The sequence below is a fragment of the Dromiciops gliroides genome, chromosome 3 (assembly GCF_019393635.1).
Source record: "Dromiciops gliroides isolate mDroGli1 chromosome 3, mDroGli1.pri, whole genome shotgun sequence".
Taxonomy (NCBI): Eukaryota; Metazoa; Chordata; class Mammalia; order Microbiotheria; family Microbiotheriidae; genus Dromiciops; species Dromiciops gliroides.
Window position 1 is genome coordinate 17687822 of NC_057863.1, and position 19205 is coordinate 17707026.

At 41.9% G+C, this 19205-nt stretch overlaps 1 protein-coding gene across 1 annotated transcript in view; it reads left to right on the forward strand.

Annotated features, from left to right (window-relative positions):
* LEKR1 (leucine, glutamate and lysine rich 1) overlaps positions 1 to 19205 on the forward strand; it is a 162138-nt gene that overhangs the window by 131461 nt on the left and 11472 nt on the right. The window contains exons 8-12 of the mRNA XM_043996228.1: positions 2673 to 2750; positions 3011 to 3214; positions 10802 to 10895; positions 14821 to 14985; positions 16507 to 16806. Coding sequence (XP_043852163.1) covers positions 2673 to 2750; positions 3011 to 3214; positions 10802 to 10895; positions 14821 to 14985; positions 16507 to 16806 — 841 coding nt within the window. The remainder of the gene's footprint in view (positions 1 to 2672; positions 2751 to 3010; positions 3215 to 10801; positions 10896 to 14820; positions 14986 to 16506; positions 16807 to 19205) is intronic.

Sequence of the window (19205 nt, forward strand, 5' to 3'; positions counted from 1 at the left end):
ACTGGGCTCTCCTGGGATGCAGCAATGCCTCACCTTTTCAATATCCAGACAGTAGGTTCAGTCACCCCTTTTATAAGCTGGACAAATGCCGCATCATTGACTTTGACTTTGATTTGACTGCTTATTAGATGTTGAAATTTTGCAAAAGCTGGAGCAGCAGCAGGCAACATGACTGTAGTTACCCCTCACCCCAAAAGCCCATTGCTCTTACCTGCTGTATTACCTAGCGAGTGCCAGAGGGTTATTGTGAGCTGCCCATGGTGTCTCCTGCCTCACTCTGCCCTCTGTGCAGAAGTTCCTAGAATACCTCAAGGAGGCTTAGGGTAGAATGACTGGTAGTGCCTTTTAAACTCCATTTCCCCCCAAATATTTATACTTTATCCTCAAAATATATTCAAACTGTTGTTTACTCATAGCTTTCCTCTCTCACACACCAAGTTTTGTTCATACTTCCTAAATTTTCATAATGGATTAGTTCTCGTTTTCCCTCCACTTTATTCCCTTGCCTCCCTTGCTAGGAGCAGCAGGAGCCATTGTCATAGCTTGGTCAGAGCAATTGAAGACATGTGAATGATTGTCTATGCTGAAAGTAAAAAGAAAAATACTCAGAGATATTCTTCCTTGTGGTCAGCTAGAATTAATTTTCCCACATAACCAGGAAAATACTAACTAAAAAGAGGGAAATTGGGGCAGCTAGATGGCGCAGTGGATAGAGCACCGGCCCTGGAGTCAGGAGTACCTGAGTTCAAATCCAGCCTCAGACACTTAACACTTACTAGCTGTGTGACCCTGGGCAAGTCACTTAACCCCAATTGCCTCACTAAAAAAAAAATATAAGAAAAAAAATAAAAAGAGGGAAATTATGGGACTAAATGTGATGTATCTACTACTTATTGTCACTTGTCCCAGATATTGAAAGTTATGTATCTGTGTGTTTATCTCTGGGTTTGATTTGTTGAATAGCCCAGCAAATATAACAAGGCAAAGAGAGTATGGGTAGCTATTCACAGGATTTTTTTTTCTGATTTCAAATAGAAATTGTCAGCTATGTGAAATTCACAAAAATATTTGAAGCTGTAGCTTTTTGGCCTAAATCTTTGAGGGGTTTTTAAAGAGATGGTTGCATTTTGAACACCCAAGCTTCATAAGATCCTCAGTGTCCTTGTTGTGGACGCTCCCTGTATGCATGAAGATCTCAACCCCTCCATGGCTTAGTAGACAGTCTTGATGAGTTACCGTTGTAGAATAAGAATAAGAACAAGAATAATCCCCTTATGGCCAACCTGCTGATGACAGGCTCTGAGCAAATCCAGGTTAAACCTCCCAACTGACAGATGCACAGTTTATGAATATGTGTCTCTAGCTTAGGAAGGCCTCCCAGAATTTGGGCCCTGCTGCACCCCTTGGATGCCTCAATGAGATATTTGTTTTGTTTTGTTTTTAGTGAGGCAATTGGGGTTAAGTGACTTGCCCAGGGTCACACAGCTAGTAAGTGTTAAGTGTCTGAGGCTGGATTTGAACTCAGGTACTCCTGACTCCAGGGCCGGTGCTCTATCCACTGCGCCACCTAGCTGCCCCTCAATGAGATATTAAAATAGAGTTTTTACAGAGAATGGGGAGCAATGCAAGGAGGCATTTTCTTCCCTGCATTGTGGTGCTCTGCACACAGGGTTGGCCCAAGATACTCATTTGATCACTCAAGAGATGATCTTCAAGGTCCTCATCAGCCCTTCACAGTCTACATTGTATGCTGTTGGCCACGAGAATGTTATTTGTACAACAGCCAGCTGCTTCTGCGCACACATGATGAGAATCACATCCAGGTATCAAAGGGATGAATGCCTGGCCTGCCTCTAGAGCTCATCACTGAGCTGACTGGGCTGCATGCTCCCTGTGGCTGTAATTAATAAGCAGTTGCTTTAGATGGCTTAAACCCAACACTACTGTTTGTCTGTGCATATACCAAACTGAGAAAAACTTACATAATAAAGTTCACTCTACCTCCATAAAATAGTCTTTTGTACCCATGATTTGGACGAAAGACCTCACTAGACTTTCCAGGGGCCAGGTGGTATCTAAGAGAACTAAGTAAATTTTTAAGAAAGGAAAAAATGGGAGGGAAGGGAAGAGAGTAGAGCAGGCTTGTGTTTTAGATTCTTCAAAATGTTTTATTCCTTGTAGGTGATCAGAATTATTTAATAATTATGAAAAAGTCTCTATAAACTGTAATGATTGCCACTTAATTATTGCCACTGAATTTATTGACTGATGTCTCTAACTGAAAAATCATAATTTCTTTGTAGGCCCAACTTTTTTTGGGGGGGGGGGTGCGGAGCAATGAGGGTTAAGTGACTTGCCCAGGGTCACACAGCTAGTACGTGTCAAGTGTCTGAGACCAGATTTGAACTCAGGTCCTCCTGAATCCAGGGCCAGGGCTTCATCCACTGCACCACCTAGCTGCCCCTCCAACTTTTTGATATTATTACAAACCCTTAATTACCTTTCAAGATAGTGGAAAATATTTATATGTCTATGAACAATCACACTAAGAAAAGGGCTTGTTTTCATGACTAGATCAAATAGTGAGATGAAAATAAATGTGAAACTTTTGATTTCTTGGAGAACATATATTTAAATGAACTTTGTTTTATCTTTGTTGTTGTCTTACTTAGGATTAAATCAGATGAAGCTGATGAGTTTCAGAGAAAACTTAAAAAACTGAAGTTTGAAAGCAAAATTTCTGAAACACGGTACACATCCTGATACTTTTTTAACTTACGGTGTTGTCCTAAGTGGATCTGGTGTCCTTGTGCTCCACTGTGTCTGGCCCCTGTGGTGCTGTGTGTGTGCTCCTTGTGACTGGCTGTAGCCCAGCTTCCAATGGCTCCCCTGGCATTTGTGTGTGACTGCTCCCCACTATGGCCCCCGCCTCCTCGTTACCGCAGAGCTTTAGTGGAACGCAGAGCAGCAGCCCAGGCATGTTGGTGGCTATATTTCTATTCTTTTTTAGACATGCTAGAGAGCTAAAAGAGAAGGAAGACTCTTTGCTGGCTTGTCAACAAATGTGCAAACATTTACAGGAAGAAGTGGCTGCAAAAGAAAGGCTAGAAGAAAACTTGAAGAGAAGAACCAGCCTCTCAGAAAATGAATTGGAAATGACAAAAATTCTTCTGAATCAGGCAAAGGAAGAGGTTGCGGCACTGAAAAATGAAAGGTAAAGATAAACAGATGACAAGACTTTCATGGTTAGGGCCTCTATCTGGGGGTGGCACATGATAGGATCATAGCTTCAATTCAGCCATTGTGCTCATTTTAGGGGTGAATAAACCTGAGGCCCAGAGAGGATAAGTGACTGGCCCATGGCCACTCAATTAGTGAATAGAAGAGCAGGGACTGCATTTATTAAGCACCTATTATGTGCCAGGCACCGTACAAAGCTTTAGATGTACAAATGAAGGCAAAAGACAGTCCCTGGACACAAGGAGCCTACGATCTAATGGGGAAACAACATGCAAACAAATAGATACAAAGCAAGCAATGTACAGAATAAATAGAAAATGACAACCAGACAGAAGGCACTGGAATTAAGAGATATTTCAGTAGTCCAAGTGGGAGCTGATGAGGAACTGCACCCGTGTGGGGGCAGTATCCAAGGAGAGAAGGAGGCATATTGGGAGAGATGGTGCAGAAGTGAAATGGATGAGACATGATGCAGCCATGAAACTGACCAGAGAGGTTGCAGAGGTGAAATCAACAAGAGATGTCGCCAGGGGTGGGGGAGGTGGTGAGTGTGAAATGAAAAGCCTGGATATGAGGAGGGGGATGGAATAAGAGAGAGTGGGGATTCAGGATGGTGATACCTTCAACAGTAATAGGGAAGGTAGGAGATTGGGAGGCGAGGTGGGGGAAGAGCAGGTGGGAGGGAAAAGAATGAGTTCTGTTTGGGATTAGTTTAAGAAGTCCACTAGACGTCCAGATCAAGATGTCTGAGAAGCAATTGGAGATGTGAGACTAGAGTTCAACACAAAGATTGGGGCAGGATAGGGGTCTTTGAGACTCATCAGCCTCGATGGTAATTCAATCCATGGGAGCTGATGAGATCTCCAAGTGAAGTGGTATGGGGGGAGAAGAGAACCCAGAATCTTGGAGGAGGGGAGGGATGAATGCCCACAGGAAGGGCCCAAAGAGATATAAAACATGCTTGCCTGAAAGCCCCCATATTTTTCTCATTAGAGGGCCTTTTAACCCCCATTTAGCCCATTTATTCTTCTTGTAGACACAATTCCAGTGAGCATGGTGATGGGGCTCACAAGTTGATAGGATATTAGGTGCTGGAGAGAAGGTATGGTAGATAGGCAATTGGCAGTAGCAAGATGTCAGGCTAGCACTTTAGGTACTCCTTCCTTTTACCTTCAGTAAACAGTATCAGTCAGTGCCCTCCCTCCTCCTTCTGTGAGCAGTTTTTCTGAATTATTCCTGAAGCTCCTATGCATTATGTTTTCTTACATGAGCCTTTTTTTCTCTCTAAATCTGGGAGAAAGAAGTATTTGTGAAGAGAGGAGAGAAATGTGTGAGTAAAGAGGGATCTAAATATAGAGAACTGCCCCACAGCATGTAGCTGGGGGGTAAGGGGGGACGTCATTGTGTGGCCTGAAGGGAAGCAGAAGAGATATTTCTAACCTCTTCTCCCCTAACCCTTTTCAAGAGGAAACTTTCATCCTGCCATTAGAGGAAGCAGGAAGTTGGGGCCCAAACTTGGCCACTCTGCTCTCCTTTGAGAGAGAATACAGGGTTAGAATTATATCTCTTTGCTCCCTTAAATATTAGTCTAGGAGATGAAAGTTTCAGGTTCAAACTAACTTTTTTTAATCTTTTTTTTTTGTGGGTCAATGGGGGTTAAGTGACTTGGCCAGGGTCACACAGCTAGTAAGTGTCAAATGTCTGAGGCTGTATTTGAACTCAGGTCCTCCTGAATCCAGGGCCGGTGCCTTATCTACTGCGCCACCTAGCTGCCCCCTCAAACTAACTTTTGATCACTGTTTCAGTATTGGGGGAAATGAGGGACCCAAGTTCTATATCTAAAGCTTGACCCCTTTCCCACCAAATACCACTTCCACATTAAACATCCATAGTAGGTAGCCAAGAAACCCATTTATCCAGAAATCAGAGAAGATATATATAGGAGGCGACATACCAAACAACACAGAGTGAAGGAGCTCCCCCGTTGGGAGCCAGATAACAAATGAGAGAGACAGAGAGAGTACAATTTCTCACCCAAGGATAAATGCCCTGAAGTCTCTAATGTAGCAAGCTGGTTCCAGAGACATGATAGAGACTGCTGGCTCCTCTCATGTCAGCTTCTTCCCAGAGTCTTATTCTCCCTTTAGCCTCCTGAAGTGAGGCTGGCCTCTTCCACCTTCTCACTTGATGCTGGAAGCCGGAAGCTCCTTAAGGCCTCAGAGAATCCGAAGGAGCAGAGCTCTCCTCTCTCTCACTCTTGCCGACTCTGCCCCACCCAGATGTGGGGCATTGACATCTACGAAAGGAGAGAGCCCCATCCCAATCATCTTTGTGACTCAGGTTCCACAAATATTTGGGAAAGAATGGGGATAAAGTATCACCAACTGAGCCGAAGCCTCTTTAACACAGCCTAGCAACCTCTCCTCGAGATTGGGAAGACTCAGGCAGCAGGAGCTCATGGGATTTTTAGATGCCAATAGAAGTAGGGGAGGGGAGGAAAGGGAGGAAATAAGCATTTATTAAGCACATACTATGTGACAGGTACTATGCTAAGTGCTTTACAAAATAGTATCTCATTGATCTTTGCAGCCAACCTGAGAGGTGGGTGCTATTATCCCCACTTTAAGAGTTGAGAAAAATGAGGCAAGCAAAGGTAAAGTTACTTACCCAGGGTCACATAGCTAGCAAGTATCTAAGGATACATATGAACTCAGGTCTTCCTGATTTCAGGCCCAACATTCTATCCACTCTACCCTCTGACTGCCTTGGTGGGAAGTAAGTACCATCAAGTAAGTCCACCCCCCATGGATATTTACCCCAAACCATCTTGGTTGGTACTGACTGATCCCTTCTTACATTTTAAAATGTAAAAAGTGATAAAAGGTTGATGATCAATGAAGCAAGAGGCATTTCCTAAGGCTGTGTCTGTAATTGGTGTTTTCCCTATCTTCTCAACTCTAAAATGTTTACTTTTGACATCTAAAAGGCCATCAGAGGAGAGGACAGAGAATGGAATCCTGGCATGTTGTGGTGGAAAGAAGAAAGGGAAGGGGACATTAATTATTAAGCACCTACTATGTGCCAGGCACACTGATAAACCCATTACTATTATTATTTCACTTGAACCTCACAATAAGCCTGGGAGGTAGGTACTATTGTGAACCCCCCCACACACTTTATAGTTGGGGAAACTTAGGCAGAGAGGTTAAGTGACTTGCCCAGGATCATATAGCTAGGAAGTTTTGGGGGCTGGATTTGAATGCAGGTCTTCCTGATTACAGGCTCATTGCTCTAACCAGGGCAACACCTAGCTAGCAGCGTTTGGTAGGGGAAGAATTGGGGAGAGAGAAAAACTAGAGTTATATTCCCATCTCCTTTTCTCCTCTCTGAAAAATATACAGCATGGCCTAAAAAGCCATTGGAAACATCTGAGTGATCTTGGGGGCATTCTCTCAAAGGACACGATCTGAGGGGGATACTCATTGGCGTTCTGGGTACCAGGGATGCACCTATTCTGCCCCTTTGGACTTCCTACAGGCTGCTGAAAAGGAAGAGGCAGCATCCTCGGAATTGAATGAAAAGGCTCTTTTTAATGAGACAGGAAAAAACCTGCATGCTTGCCTTAGATGACATGTGGTGGAAACGTGTTGTGGCCCAGAACTATATCACACTTTCGGAAACACCCATTTCCATTGCCCAGGGCCCTTGTGTCAGTCCCGAAGGGATCCCCAACCCAACCTCTGGCCTAGAAGAGAGAACTGGTCACCAATACCCAGGCTTTATGGGGTTTGGCCCTCATCAGGCCAAAATCCAGAGTCACAAGTGTTGCTCCCTAGATATATATAAGATTAAAGCAGGTGGGATGGAGGTAGATGATTTGTCTTTGAATCATGGCCCATTAGATGACTTTGAGCCCATCCCTTCCCCTCTCTTGGCCTCCATTTTCTCATCTGTAGAATGAGGGGATTGGATGAGGTGACCTTTAAGATCCCTTCTTATTCCCTGACCCTTTGATGGTCCTCCCGAGGTTATGTCCAATTTATCCTGCATCTAGATTGTTGGTACATCATTGTTGAATGTCGCCTTCCCCATTAGGTGGTGACTTCCTTGAGGTCAGGAACATTTTTGCCTTCCTTTGTATCCCTAGCACTTCACACGGGACCTGCCTAGTGCACAGGGGTAGGGAGTTTCAGAAGCTCAGCCCTACCCACATGGATGGGACTTGGGTGCACACATTCTTCTGGTGCCTCACAAACTGGAATCATTAAATATCATATGCTCCAGTGCTCACTCAAAAGACCACTTTGTTCCTTATCGAGAAACCTTTTAGTCTGGAGGGAGAAGTGTGTTTTCTTCATTCCTCTTTCATTTGAATTTGTCTGCATGACTTTTTTTCTCCACCAGAATCTGTCTGTAAAGATGCAACCTAATGGAAATTGCAAATGGGTAGTTTTCTTCTCTGCTTTCTCCCACTCCCAGAACCTCTTCTCCCACCCAACCTGACCTAACCATGTAAAGATTTCTTTCCAGTGATCTGTCTTTTCCATAGCCAGACTAGAAGTAAGGTTCTTTTCAGATGGAACAAGAAGTTAGAATATTGGCCTCAACAATGAGGGAGCTAAATGTCATAGTGGGAGGAATGGTGGACCTGGGGTCAGGAAGACATGAGTTTGTCATCCTGTGTCAGATGTTACAAGTCACTTACCCTCTCTATGCCTCAGTTTCCTCATCTGTAAAATGAGGATAATGGTGGCAGCTCCCTCACAGGGTTTATGTGAGGATCAAATGAAATGATGGACTTTGGAACTCTTGCTGGATTATATCAATGAGAGTCATTATGGAAGGACTAGAACAAAATCCCAGTTTCTCTTTGCTTTGGGGATCCTATCACTCTTTGCTATGGCCCAGAAGCAGAGTCCAATGAGCCCCCTGGCTAATTGGAAGCACAAAGTAGGATCCCTCCATTTAGAAGCATCCTCTGCTTTTCTCCTACTTGGGTAAAGGTGGGTGGAATGCAGGGTTCCTCTTTCCTGTGTCCTACTTTTCCATTATTGCAATTAGCACATTGGATTTGGCAACTAAAAGATCTTTGGTAACTTTGGAGAGAACAGTTTCTGTGATCAAGGTAGAAGCCAGATCATAAGGTTTTAAGAAGAGACTGAGAGGAAAGAAAATATTGCTTGGCATAGTCATCATTGAACAACTTCCATCACCTAACTGTGCCCACCATAGGTATGGCCTTTTTGGTCATCTTGAATTCTACAGGGATTAAAAAAGGTGAGCTTTATATTAACTATGCTATACAAATATAGTGGAATATGATCTGCACTGTAAGGAATAATGACATGTGATGCCCATCGCTTGGGGAAAGGCTGAACAAATTGTGAAATGAGATTAGGATGGAACACTATTATGCTGTAAGAAATAATGAGCAGGATGCTATCAGAAGGACTTATTAAAAATGCAATCCATCTACAGAGAAAGAACTGGTGGTAGCTGAATACAGATTGAAGTATAATTTTTTGTTAGTTCCTCTTTCTAAAGCTTTTTTGTCTGTTTTCTTTCACAACTTGATTAATATGGAAATGTTTTGCATGACTGCACATATATAACTTATATTGAATTGCTTGAGTTCTTAAGCAGGGTTGGGGGAGGAGGGAGAGAGGAAGAGAATTTGGAACACAAAGTTTTAAAAATTGATGAGAAAATTTCTTTATACATGTAATGGGCAAAATTCTAAATAAGCAATGCTACTGAAAAAATTTAAAAATAAATGACAATGAAAAACTCAGAAGAATAGGAAGATTTAAATTAAATAATTCAAAGGGAAGCAAGCAGAACCAGGAGAACAATATGCCCAGTGAATACAACTATGTGCATGGAAACAGTAACAATTTAAGCAATAGAAACATTGTTGCTATCATAGTGGTGAGTCTTTGTTCCTATTTATTGGAGAAGGCAGAAGCTGGGGAATTGCTTGAACTCGGGAGTTCTGAGAAGCAATAGGACTACATTTAGCTGCTTAGGTGTCCACAGTAAATCTGACACCAATTTGGTGAACTCCAACAATGGGCAGTCACCAGGCTTCTCAAGGACGAATGCAGCAGGTCAAAGCTTCAGCAGGAACACTAGACCCCTGAGTGGCCCCTATACTGCTAGCCTGGGAGTGATAGAGACCCAGTCTCAAAAACACTAAATGTTGTGAAATTATAATGACCAAATTTGTCTCCAACAGTGACACAGGAGAAGGGACATAGTCTCTCATTTGTTCAAAGAAGGAGAGAGCTTTGCAGTATGGAAAAATGCTTCATGTCATTCTTTAATGCATTGCTTAGTTTTGCTGAACTGTTCCCCTACCCATTTTAGTCTTTGCTATAAGAGATGGCTACTTGGGGAGAGGAAGGAGACAGATATAGTTTGAAAATGAAGGCAATATAAAAACAGTCAATCGGGGCAGCTAGGTTGGTGCAGTAGATAGAGCACCGGCCCTGGAGTCAGGAGTACCTGAATTCAAATCCGGCCTCAGACACTTAACACTTACTAGCAGTGTGACCCTGGGCAAGTCACTTAACCCCAATTGCCTCACTAAAAAACAAAAAACAAAAACAAAAAAGCAATCAATAAACATTAAGTGCCTACTATGTGCTAGGCATTGTGCTAAGTAAACACTAGAGGTACAAATACAAAAAGACAGTCCCCGTCCCCCAGAAGCATATAATCTAATGGGGGAAGTCAACATACAAAAGGAGGATGAAAAGATGGGGTGCTGGAGAAGGATGATCCTGAAGGAGTCCTCTCAAAGGAAATGAAGAGATGGCAGCCCGCCTCTTTCAATGGAGGCTTTGGGAGTTCTTTGCTCTCTCTGCCAACCACAGTATGAGTACCAAGGCTAATGCAGTCACACAAAGTGTCCAGTTTCCTGAGGCGGAAGCTCCTTGGGCACACGATTGTGATGGAGTCCAGGACACAGACCTGTACTTTCAGGACTGGGTGACCTTGAGCTCAGAACTGCTCCACATGTTCTTGTGCTTGCTTTGGTTCAGCTTCTCTCAGCAGCGCCATCTTTTCAAGTTTCATCCTGTTTCCAGATACAGCAAGACTATTTCAGCCTGAGATGTGAGCTCGCTAATGTGGTGTGCTGCCGGTGATCGTGGCCGCAGAGTAGCATAGAAACCTTGTCAGAGCCCTTCTGTTTTCCATATACCTATTGTCTTCCTTTCAGGTTCAATCTATGAATGCTCTGGACAGTATATGACTTCACTGATTTTCAGGCCAAAACTTTTTTCGCACTTGTTTTCCCATCTTATTTTTGTTGCTTCGAGCAACAATCCCTAGATATGGTAAACCAGAAGTGAAAACAGGCATGGGAAAAGTCAATTGTTTTTTGGTGTTTGGGGGAATTTCTGTTCCATTAGCTAAAATGGCACCTGGGGGCATTACAGCAGTATTGTTAAGCTGACGAGCAGACAGATTTCAAAATAATGTCATTATATAAGCTTGAAACAGTTATTTGGGATTGTTTCATGTTAAATTTGTACTTTGTTGGATTTGTGGTTTGCAGGGAGTTAATGCTGATTTCACATCAGAATAGATTTGAGCAGCTGCAGGAAAACTTCAGACAGAAGATGCTGAGTGATGATAACAGGAGAGAGAAGGTAATAATAATAATAACAACAATAATAACACACTTCTTAGCGGCTCATGATTTGTTTATTTTCCTGACTTCTGTTCATTTGCCAAGAAGTCGTATCCTTTGCCAAATTGCATTGTGCCTACTGACTCTTTGGATACCTTCCTGAAATTTCACTAGTCCGAGTATGCTTAAAATATTTATTTTTTCCAGAATTTTAGGAAACATAATGGGAAAACATTATGATCAGAAAAGCCTCTGAATTACTGTAAAATAAATATATTATGTGATTCTTTGGAAATGCATTTTTTTATTATAAAAGCATTTTATTTAGGGCTCATAAAATGAAAATTAGACTCAGCCATGGGATATATCCTGTAACTGAAAGAAATTTATGTTAAAATTGGAAAAAAAGCATTTAAGTACTTTTAATTTTAAAACATCTCAGAGTCTGAAAAGAGGAAAGTACAACACAAACAGTACCTTTGAGAGAAGCTTATGATACATTGAAAAATCAATGGCATTTTAAAAAAATCTCAGTGTGCATGTCAGGCATTTACTCTAGCACAATAAAAGTAAAGATTAACTTTCAGATCCTTATACAGAAAATGTTCTTATAGTATGTGAATCATATTTATAAACTACTTCAATAATTCTTTCCTTCTAATACCTTGTACATGATTCATCGTTATCAATTTCACTTGGCCTATTAAATTTTACATATTTACTGAACACCTCATTATCTTTCCACTCACAATATTTACTAGGATCTTTTTGGTACCAACTATAAATGTCTTTATCATTGAACTTAAACTTTACATAAAGAAATGAGAACACTAATAAACTCATATTAGAAATACATATAGGGGCAGCTAGGTGGCATAGTGGATTAGAGCACCGGCCCTGGAGTCAGAAGTACCTGAGTTCAAATCCGGCCTCAGACACTTAACAATTGCTATCTGTGTGATCCTGGGCAAGTCACTTAACCCCAGTTGCCTTACTAAAAAAAAAAAAAGAAAAGAAAAAAAAAGAAATACATATGTACACATTGCCTTCAAGAATGCAAATTCTATTGATGTAAACAAATTATAGTGATTATAGCTAGTAACTTTTGAGTCATGGTTCTCAGCATGTAGCATCTTAACTAAGTTACTCTATATGATCACCTATTCTTTCCTCCACTGCCAAGAAAGAAAATTGGGTTTTCTCTACATTTACAATTGGTTTAACTCTGGAGTAAAGTGACAAGTTAAGGTGAATGATGCTTTGTTAAAAATAGTCACTTCAGCAGCTGTACATAGATGAAAAACTGGAAGGCAGGGACCTTGACTTATCTAAACTTTAAACTGTGATATTTCTAACAAATGCTTGTTGAATTGAACTTAACTTGAAAAGTATTTTGATTTTGTTCATGCATAGGGTTTCCTGTTTGCTTCTTCTGCAGTCCCCATACCTCCACTTATTTCCTAGGATCATAATCACTCTCGGACCAATTAGAATGACTCTCTTATTATTATTCCCCTGCCCATATCTTTACCAGTCCAAGTCTGAACATTAAAAGACTGGACAGAGGGGAGTGGATAGAAGAAAGAAGATGATTTATCCAAGAATCAGCATCTTCTCTATTTCTTTAACTCTTAGTTAATAGTAGCATAATGCTTATCAGAATGTTTAACAGTGAACTTGTGTGAAGTATGATTGTCTACATTTCCAGCTGTTGTTTCACAGCTTAACAGAGTGTTTCCAGATGCTTTTGATTTTTAAAAAATGATTTTGGAAATGCCTGTCACCTTGCCTTCAAGCTTATAGAACTATCTCATTCATACTTGGTTTAATATTTTCCATATAGGCATTGTGTGAGTGTGTGATCTAAGTGAGGGGGATTCAATAAATTGTCAAAAGCAAAAGACATTACCATCAACTCTAGAGACTTTCCAATACTTGCATTTACATTGTGAAGGCATGTTGGTAGTTAAACAAGCCTGACTTTCTAGATTATAGATAGCAAATAACTTTACTGTGGGCCACAGTTCTTGATTGGTTGATCATCATTTAGGCTGACACATCAGACTAAAACCTAGACCCCTAGAACTAAGCTGGAATAATGTTGTCCATGGAAAAGGAACTCTAAAGGCTCTTAAATCTTTCCTAAGAAAGAGAAGTAGCTGTTAATTTAACATTGCCATCTGTTTCCTGGATTACTGTGCCTTGAATAGTAATAAAGTATATAATATAGGTTCTATCTTTCAGCATTTAATTTTTTCTCACCATTTAGAAAATGGCCCAATAATACATTTCTGGAACAAAGTTTTTTCCATTCTAATTCTTTCTACACACGGCTCCCACTGACTTAATTTTTTTAAATGGTTTGTTGTTTTTTTGAGTAACAATTCCCTCTATGTAGCCTAATGATGATACGGTTCAGAGGAGGAACACATATGTCCCTTCATATTTGAATGTATATCCTTAATTCTTGTTTAGTCCTTTATCATTTTTTATTTATGTGATCCTAACCCTAATCTTTTTTGGGTTTCTCTTCACACCTCAAAGTTTCTCTATTGCTCTGGCCTTTTCATCAGGAATCCTTAGAAATCCTCTATTTCATTAGAAATCCATTTTTCCTGTATCACTATACTCAGTTTTTCTGGGTAAGTTATTCTCGGTTATAAACATATCTTTTGCCTTCCAGAATATTATATTCCAAGTTCCCTGCTCCCTTCTAGGAGTGGCTGCTAAAATGATGGGGTTCCCCTGTGCTGGGATTATTTCTTTCTGGTTGTTTGCAGGATTCTTTTTTTCTTTGACCTGTAAACTCTGAATTTTGGCTACAATGTTCCTGGAAATTTTCATTTTGAAGTTTCTTTCAGAGGTGATTGGTGGGTTCTTTCTATTTCCCTCTGGTTCTAAGAGATCGTGGGCAGTTTGCTTTTTTGAGATTTCTTGAAATAGGACATCTAGAGTCTTGTTTTGGTCATGGCATCAGCTCGTGCAACGGTTCTTACACATTTTCTCCTCAATCTGTTTTTTTCAGATCAGTTGTTTTTACCCCGAGATAACCCTACAGTTTCTTCTATTTTTCAGCCTTTTGATTTTGATGTAATATTTCTTGTTGTCTTATGCAGTTATTGGCTTCTATATGGTCCATTCAAATTTGCAGGGAGTTTGTTACTTGGGCAGGTTTTGTGTTTCTTGTGCCAAGCTATTAATTCCCTTCCAATTTTTCTTCCATAGATCTTCCTTCTTTTCCATTTTTTTCCTCATGTCTTTGCATTCAATTTTTAAAAACATCTTAACTCTTTTAATTCTTGCTTCATCTCTTCCAGGAATGCTAATCTGAAATTTGTCTACAAGCTGTGGTCTTCTCTAACGCTTTGTTAGTAGATGTTTTGGAGTCATTTTCTTCTTTGATTGTATCTTGAGAATCTGTCATCACACTAGCTCATTATGGTGGGGTTCTTTTTTTTGTTTGTTCATTCTTCCAGTCTCTGACTTTGATATGAGGGGTTGGCTCTTTACAATTCCGGAAGAATGGTCTGGGATGGTCCTGGTGCTGCTTTCTGGGAGTATTGTATGTTATGTTATTCTAGGATCTCAGGAATGGCCTCTGGACTGCACTTGTAGTGCATCCAAGGAGATCTAGTACAGGGAAGAGTCTTTTTATCATTCCCTGGTCTGAGCTCTGCAGGTTCTTAGCCTGGCTTTGGGTCTGTGCAGGCATCAATGCTGCTGGACTCTGCCCCTATTGTCCATCCCCTTCGGTCCAAGGATCCTGCCTTGGTTATTCCTCTTGGGTTCCCATTCCAACATCCTACGACATCGTTTTTCTTTTCACCGTTCAGTAGGCAATGGAGTTTGTATAAATAATATTTGTGTAATAATTTTCATGCCCTTGTCCGGCTGTGGAAATGAGCATCTCTCTGTGTTCATGTGTGCTGAACTCTGCTTTCCAGCTTGAATCTGAACTCAGTAAAGAGCGACTCCGACACAGTGCCGAGTATCAGGAGCAAGCTCTTCGGCTGAAGGAAGAATTTAAACTGGAGCTTGCCATTGAAAGGGAAAAACATCAAGAAGTAATAAAACAGTATCAGAAAGAGCAAGAAAAGCTTCAGAAGAAGGTTGGTAGCCCAGAGGCTGGGCATTGGCTAGGGAGAGATGAAGGGTGAAGGGCAAAGGGCAAAGGGTAAAGGGCAAAGGATTGGTTGCCTCCTGCTTGACGGGCTCTGGGTTTGGTGCATAGGGTCGGCAGCCATGCTCTACTCAGGTGAAATAAAAATAAGAGAAGGATAGAACGACAAAGGGATGCCTACCCCAACCTGACCCTGAGGGCTGCGTTTGCCCTGAATTAGGGCATTCCCAAACATAAGAACAAACTAGGAGTCAGACGAGTTTAGCACAAGAGCGAAAGAGCAGGGCACGTTGGCCCTGCAACCTCTAGCAACTTGTTGTTGTCGGTCTTATATTACTTTTAACTCAATTATCCATAGCAATGATGGAATACTGATAGAGGACAAGCATGGATTGATTAAGATCAGAACTATATTCATCTGATCCAAGTTTTGCCAGAGCCCTGATCATGCCTATTGTGATCAAGAAATAATGTGGGCACAATTGGAAGTTGATGTATAAGTTATTAATAGTGCATCATTAAAAATACCAGCTGAGGTAAATAGCTCTTCTTAATGTGAATTTCACATGTGGAACAAATTTGGGTTGAGTAGTTAATCTAGAGCTACGTTTCTTCAGATATTATTTGGGGACCACTGATTATCCATGGATATCTTCCAAGTGGTTTGTGGGCTCAAATTAGTTGAGTTAATACTTATAGTATGATAATATCTCTGCCTCTCATGGTATTCATTTATACTAATTATGATTTCCTTATTGGTATTTCATCAGAAGCAGCTTGAACATTATTCCTCATGATTTTTCCCATTGTTTATCAGAAGAGACAGGTTGTTTGATTCTTTTTTCCTCCATGAAAGTGGGCTGTGGATCATAAAATCTACAAACTATTGCTTGACAATAAAGTAGAAGATTTTCAATTCAAATAATACTTGTACAAGTTTCCCCAGATTTTCACCGCACACTTTCACGTAGAAGACATTGTGATAAAATATATGGATGTCCAAGGTTCCATGATGGTCCATAACTCTTTGGGTGGTTCTGACCTATATGAGCTGCTGTTGGCCATGACATTGAACTCTGGCCCTCAGCTGGGATGACCAAACTCAGAGGCAGGGACTTGACTCCAGGGATGCAGATTCAAAGCCTCTTATTCAACATTCATTCAAAAACCATTTATTAAGTGAGCAAAGTGAGCTAGCCACTGAACAATCAAATGGACCCAAGAAACCTATTTTTGTGGTCTACTGGTTCAGTCTGGGACAGCCCTTTTCAGTCTGCATAAGATCAGCCACAGTGATTTAGAGAATTTCCTTATAGACCAAATTCTTTTTTGCTTGACAGCATTTTAGGAGGCAAAATTAAAACCTATGGGAAGAAACTATAGTTTATTTGTTTTTACAGTCAAAATAATATAGAGAATTAGTTTGTTTAAACCTCTTATTAGAGTATCAATAAGCAATCTGTTGTCATCCAGCATCTTTGGCCCATATACTAACTGCTTTATCTCCTAGATGAATGACTTAATAGCAAACGCTACCAACGACCTTAGGATGGAAGTGGCCACTCTAGAGAAGAAACTCCAGGAAACCCAGATGAGACTTACTGAAAAAACAGCCTTGAAAGAAGAGGAGATCCAAAGCCTGAAGATTTTGGTGGCAGACTTTGAATCCTGCCTGAGGAAGGAGATGGAAAATTGTGACTCCATCTCAGAGGATCTGAGGAAGGAGATGAAGCAGAAGTCAGACGAATTAGAAAAAATCACCCAAGAGCAGACCCAGCTCATTCAGCAGCTTAATCAGGCCCAGGAAGAGGTAAGAGTGGGATGACTGAGGTGGCTGGGAAGAGTCCTGGGTGTGGGATGGGGAGGCATGGCTTAGCAGGCATCCCAGCCCTACCTGGTACTCTGGCCCTGGCACCTTGAATAGATCGTTTCCCCTCCTCTCTCCTTCAGTTCCCTCTTCTAGGAGAGGGAGGCCTGTGTCTAGAGAACAGCCAAATTACCTTCCATTTCTAAAATGTTCTGATTCTACACTGCTACTGAATTGAATCTTCTCAGCAAGGGCAGCTGGGTGGTGCAGTGGATAAAGCACCAGTCCTGGATTCAGTAGGAACTGAGTTTAAATTCTGGCTCAGACACTTGACACTTACTAGCTATGTGACTCTGGGCAAGTCATTTAACCCTCATTGCTCTGCAAAAAAAAAAAAATTAAATAAACCATATATTATAGATAAAATATTTAACATCAGTTCAATTAAATATGTCTCAAAAATCATTTTGGCCATGTTTACATTTTGGTTTGATTAGCTGAATAATTATGAAAAGGTCTAGTTCTTTTCACAATATAAATTTCTCATGATGCTAGATTTTGAAGAAGTTCAGAATTATCAGGTACTAAACACTTTAATCCTGAAGACTCTATTGCATTTGGAAATTCTAATCCTATTGAAGGAACTTTTTGAGCTACAAAGAAGGTTAATGGATAGAAGATGGAAGAAGAATATGAACATCAGTTGGGTGTAAATTGTGGAATGTTTTCTCGAGTTCACGGAACAGTAACAGCCATGGGTGCAGAGAGGGACGCTCTCAGCAATTGCACTACTAGGCAGTTAAGAAAAGACAATAAGGAAAGAAAATGCTACTGGCTTCAGATTACTAGGCAAAGTAAATAAAAAGGTGACCACCGATGTGGAGGGACACCTGAAAATAATCTAAACTGGGAGAAGGAAGAGGAGGCAGCTGGTGCAGCAGAGATACTTCTGGACTGAGAATCAGAAGGTCTGGTTTCTAATTCAGTCTATTCTTGACAAGTCATTTCATCTCTGTGGGCCTCATTTCCTCATCTTATAAAGTGGGGCAACAATACCTGTCCTAACGATCTTACCATGGCATTATAAGGATCAGAGGAGCTTCAGCTATTTGAGGGAATGAGGAAGAGAAGGAGGAGGAGGAGGAAGGAATCAGTGGATCCCAGGAGATGAAGGCCCATGGGAATGTGCCAAAGGCACAGCTGGCGGGGGGGGGGGGGGGTGATAAGAGACCTCCCAGAGCAGCAGTAGCAGCTGACCTCTGGGAACATGGATGAGCTTGGCTCTGAACTTGTTCCTCCAACCTTCAGACAAGGCGTGGTCAGGACCAGCTCTCTCCCAAGGCAGTGGAGAGGGAGGAGAGAAGGAGGGTGCGCTGGCGACTAGCAAAAAGAGATTAGACTCAGGGCCAGACTGTGCAAATGGAGGAGCAGTGGGGAAAGGAAAGCTTTTCTTAAGGAGAAGACAAAGGGAACGAGGAGCTGGCAGACTCTGGGTGGAGACAGGACAGCTGGGGACCCCTGCCAGGGAGGATTCTTTTGGGAAGATTTGTTTCATAAGCCCTGAAGGCAGCTTCTAGAAAGGGTCTATGTGATGGGCTTCCCACTCATTGATTCACTTGAGATGGATTTAAGGGACCTCTTGCAACTTAGGGGGCAGAGGAATTGTATTGATTTCAGAGTCTGTATAACTCGATGGTGATCCCACGTAGGCAGCAATGATGGGAAAGGCAGAATGGAGAGGTATTCATGGTCCAAGTCACGTGGCCTCATATACTGGGGTGTGGAAGAAGGGGTACAAGCATGAACCAGGACTAGGACAAGGGGAGGGTGGGCTAAGCTGTGTGCACCAGCTGCTATTCATTAAAAGGTAGAGGAGGTGTCTGGCACATTAGGGAACAGCTGCACTCCAGAGTTGCCTCAGGAAGTCATCTTGGGATACGAATCTGTGAGCAGGAAATGCATTTCAAATGGACTTCCTCAAGCCACAGGAGGCTGCCTGTGACCTCTGAGGAGAGGAAGGACATTGTCTACCAGCATCGTGAGGCCAGGGGGGCCAGCCTTCAGCCATCTGGAACCCCTGACCTGCTCATAGTGCTCCAGAAGAGAAAGGGAGAAGCTCCAGGAAGAAATGGGGAAAGTTAGAGAGCAATACTGAAGATGAAGGGGGAAAGGCAAAGGAAGAACATGAGGAAGATAGGAGAGAGATGCTGAGCAAAGGAGAGGAGCTAGCAGCTCCAGGGAAATAACTCTGCATTGGTGGAGGAGGAAGGGAAGGGAAGGGAAGGGAAGGGAAGGGAAGGGAAGGGAAGGGAAGGGAAGGGAAGGGAAGGGAAGGGAAGGGAAGGGAAGGGAAGGGAAGGGAAGGGAAGGGAAGGGAAGGGAAGGGAAGGGAAGGGAAGGGA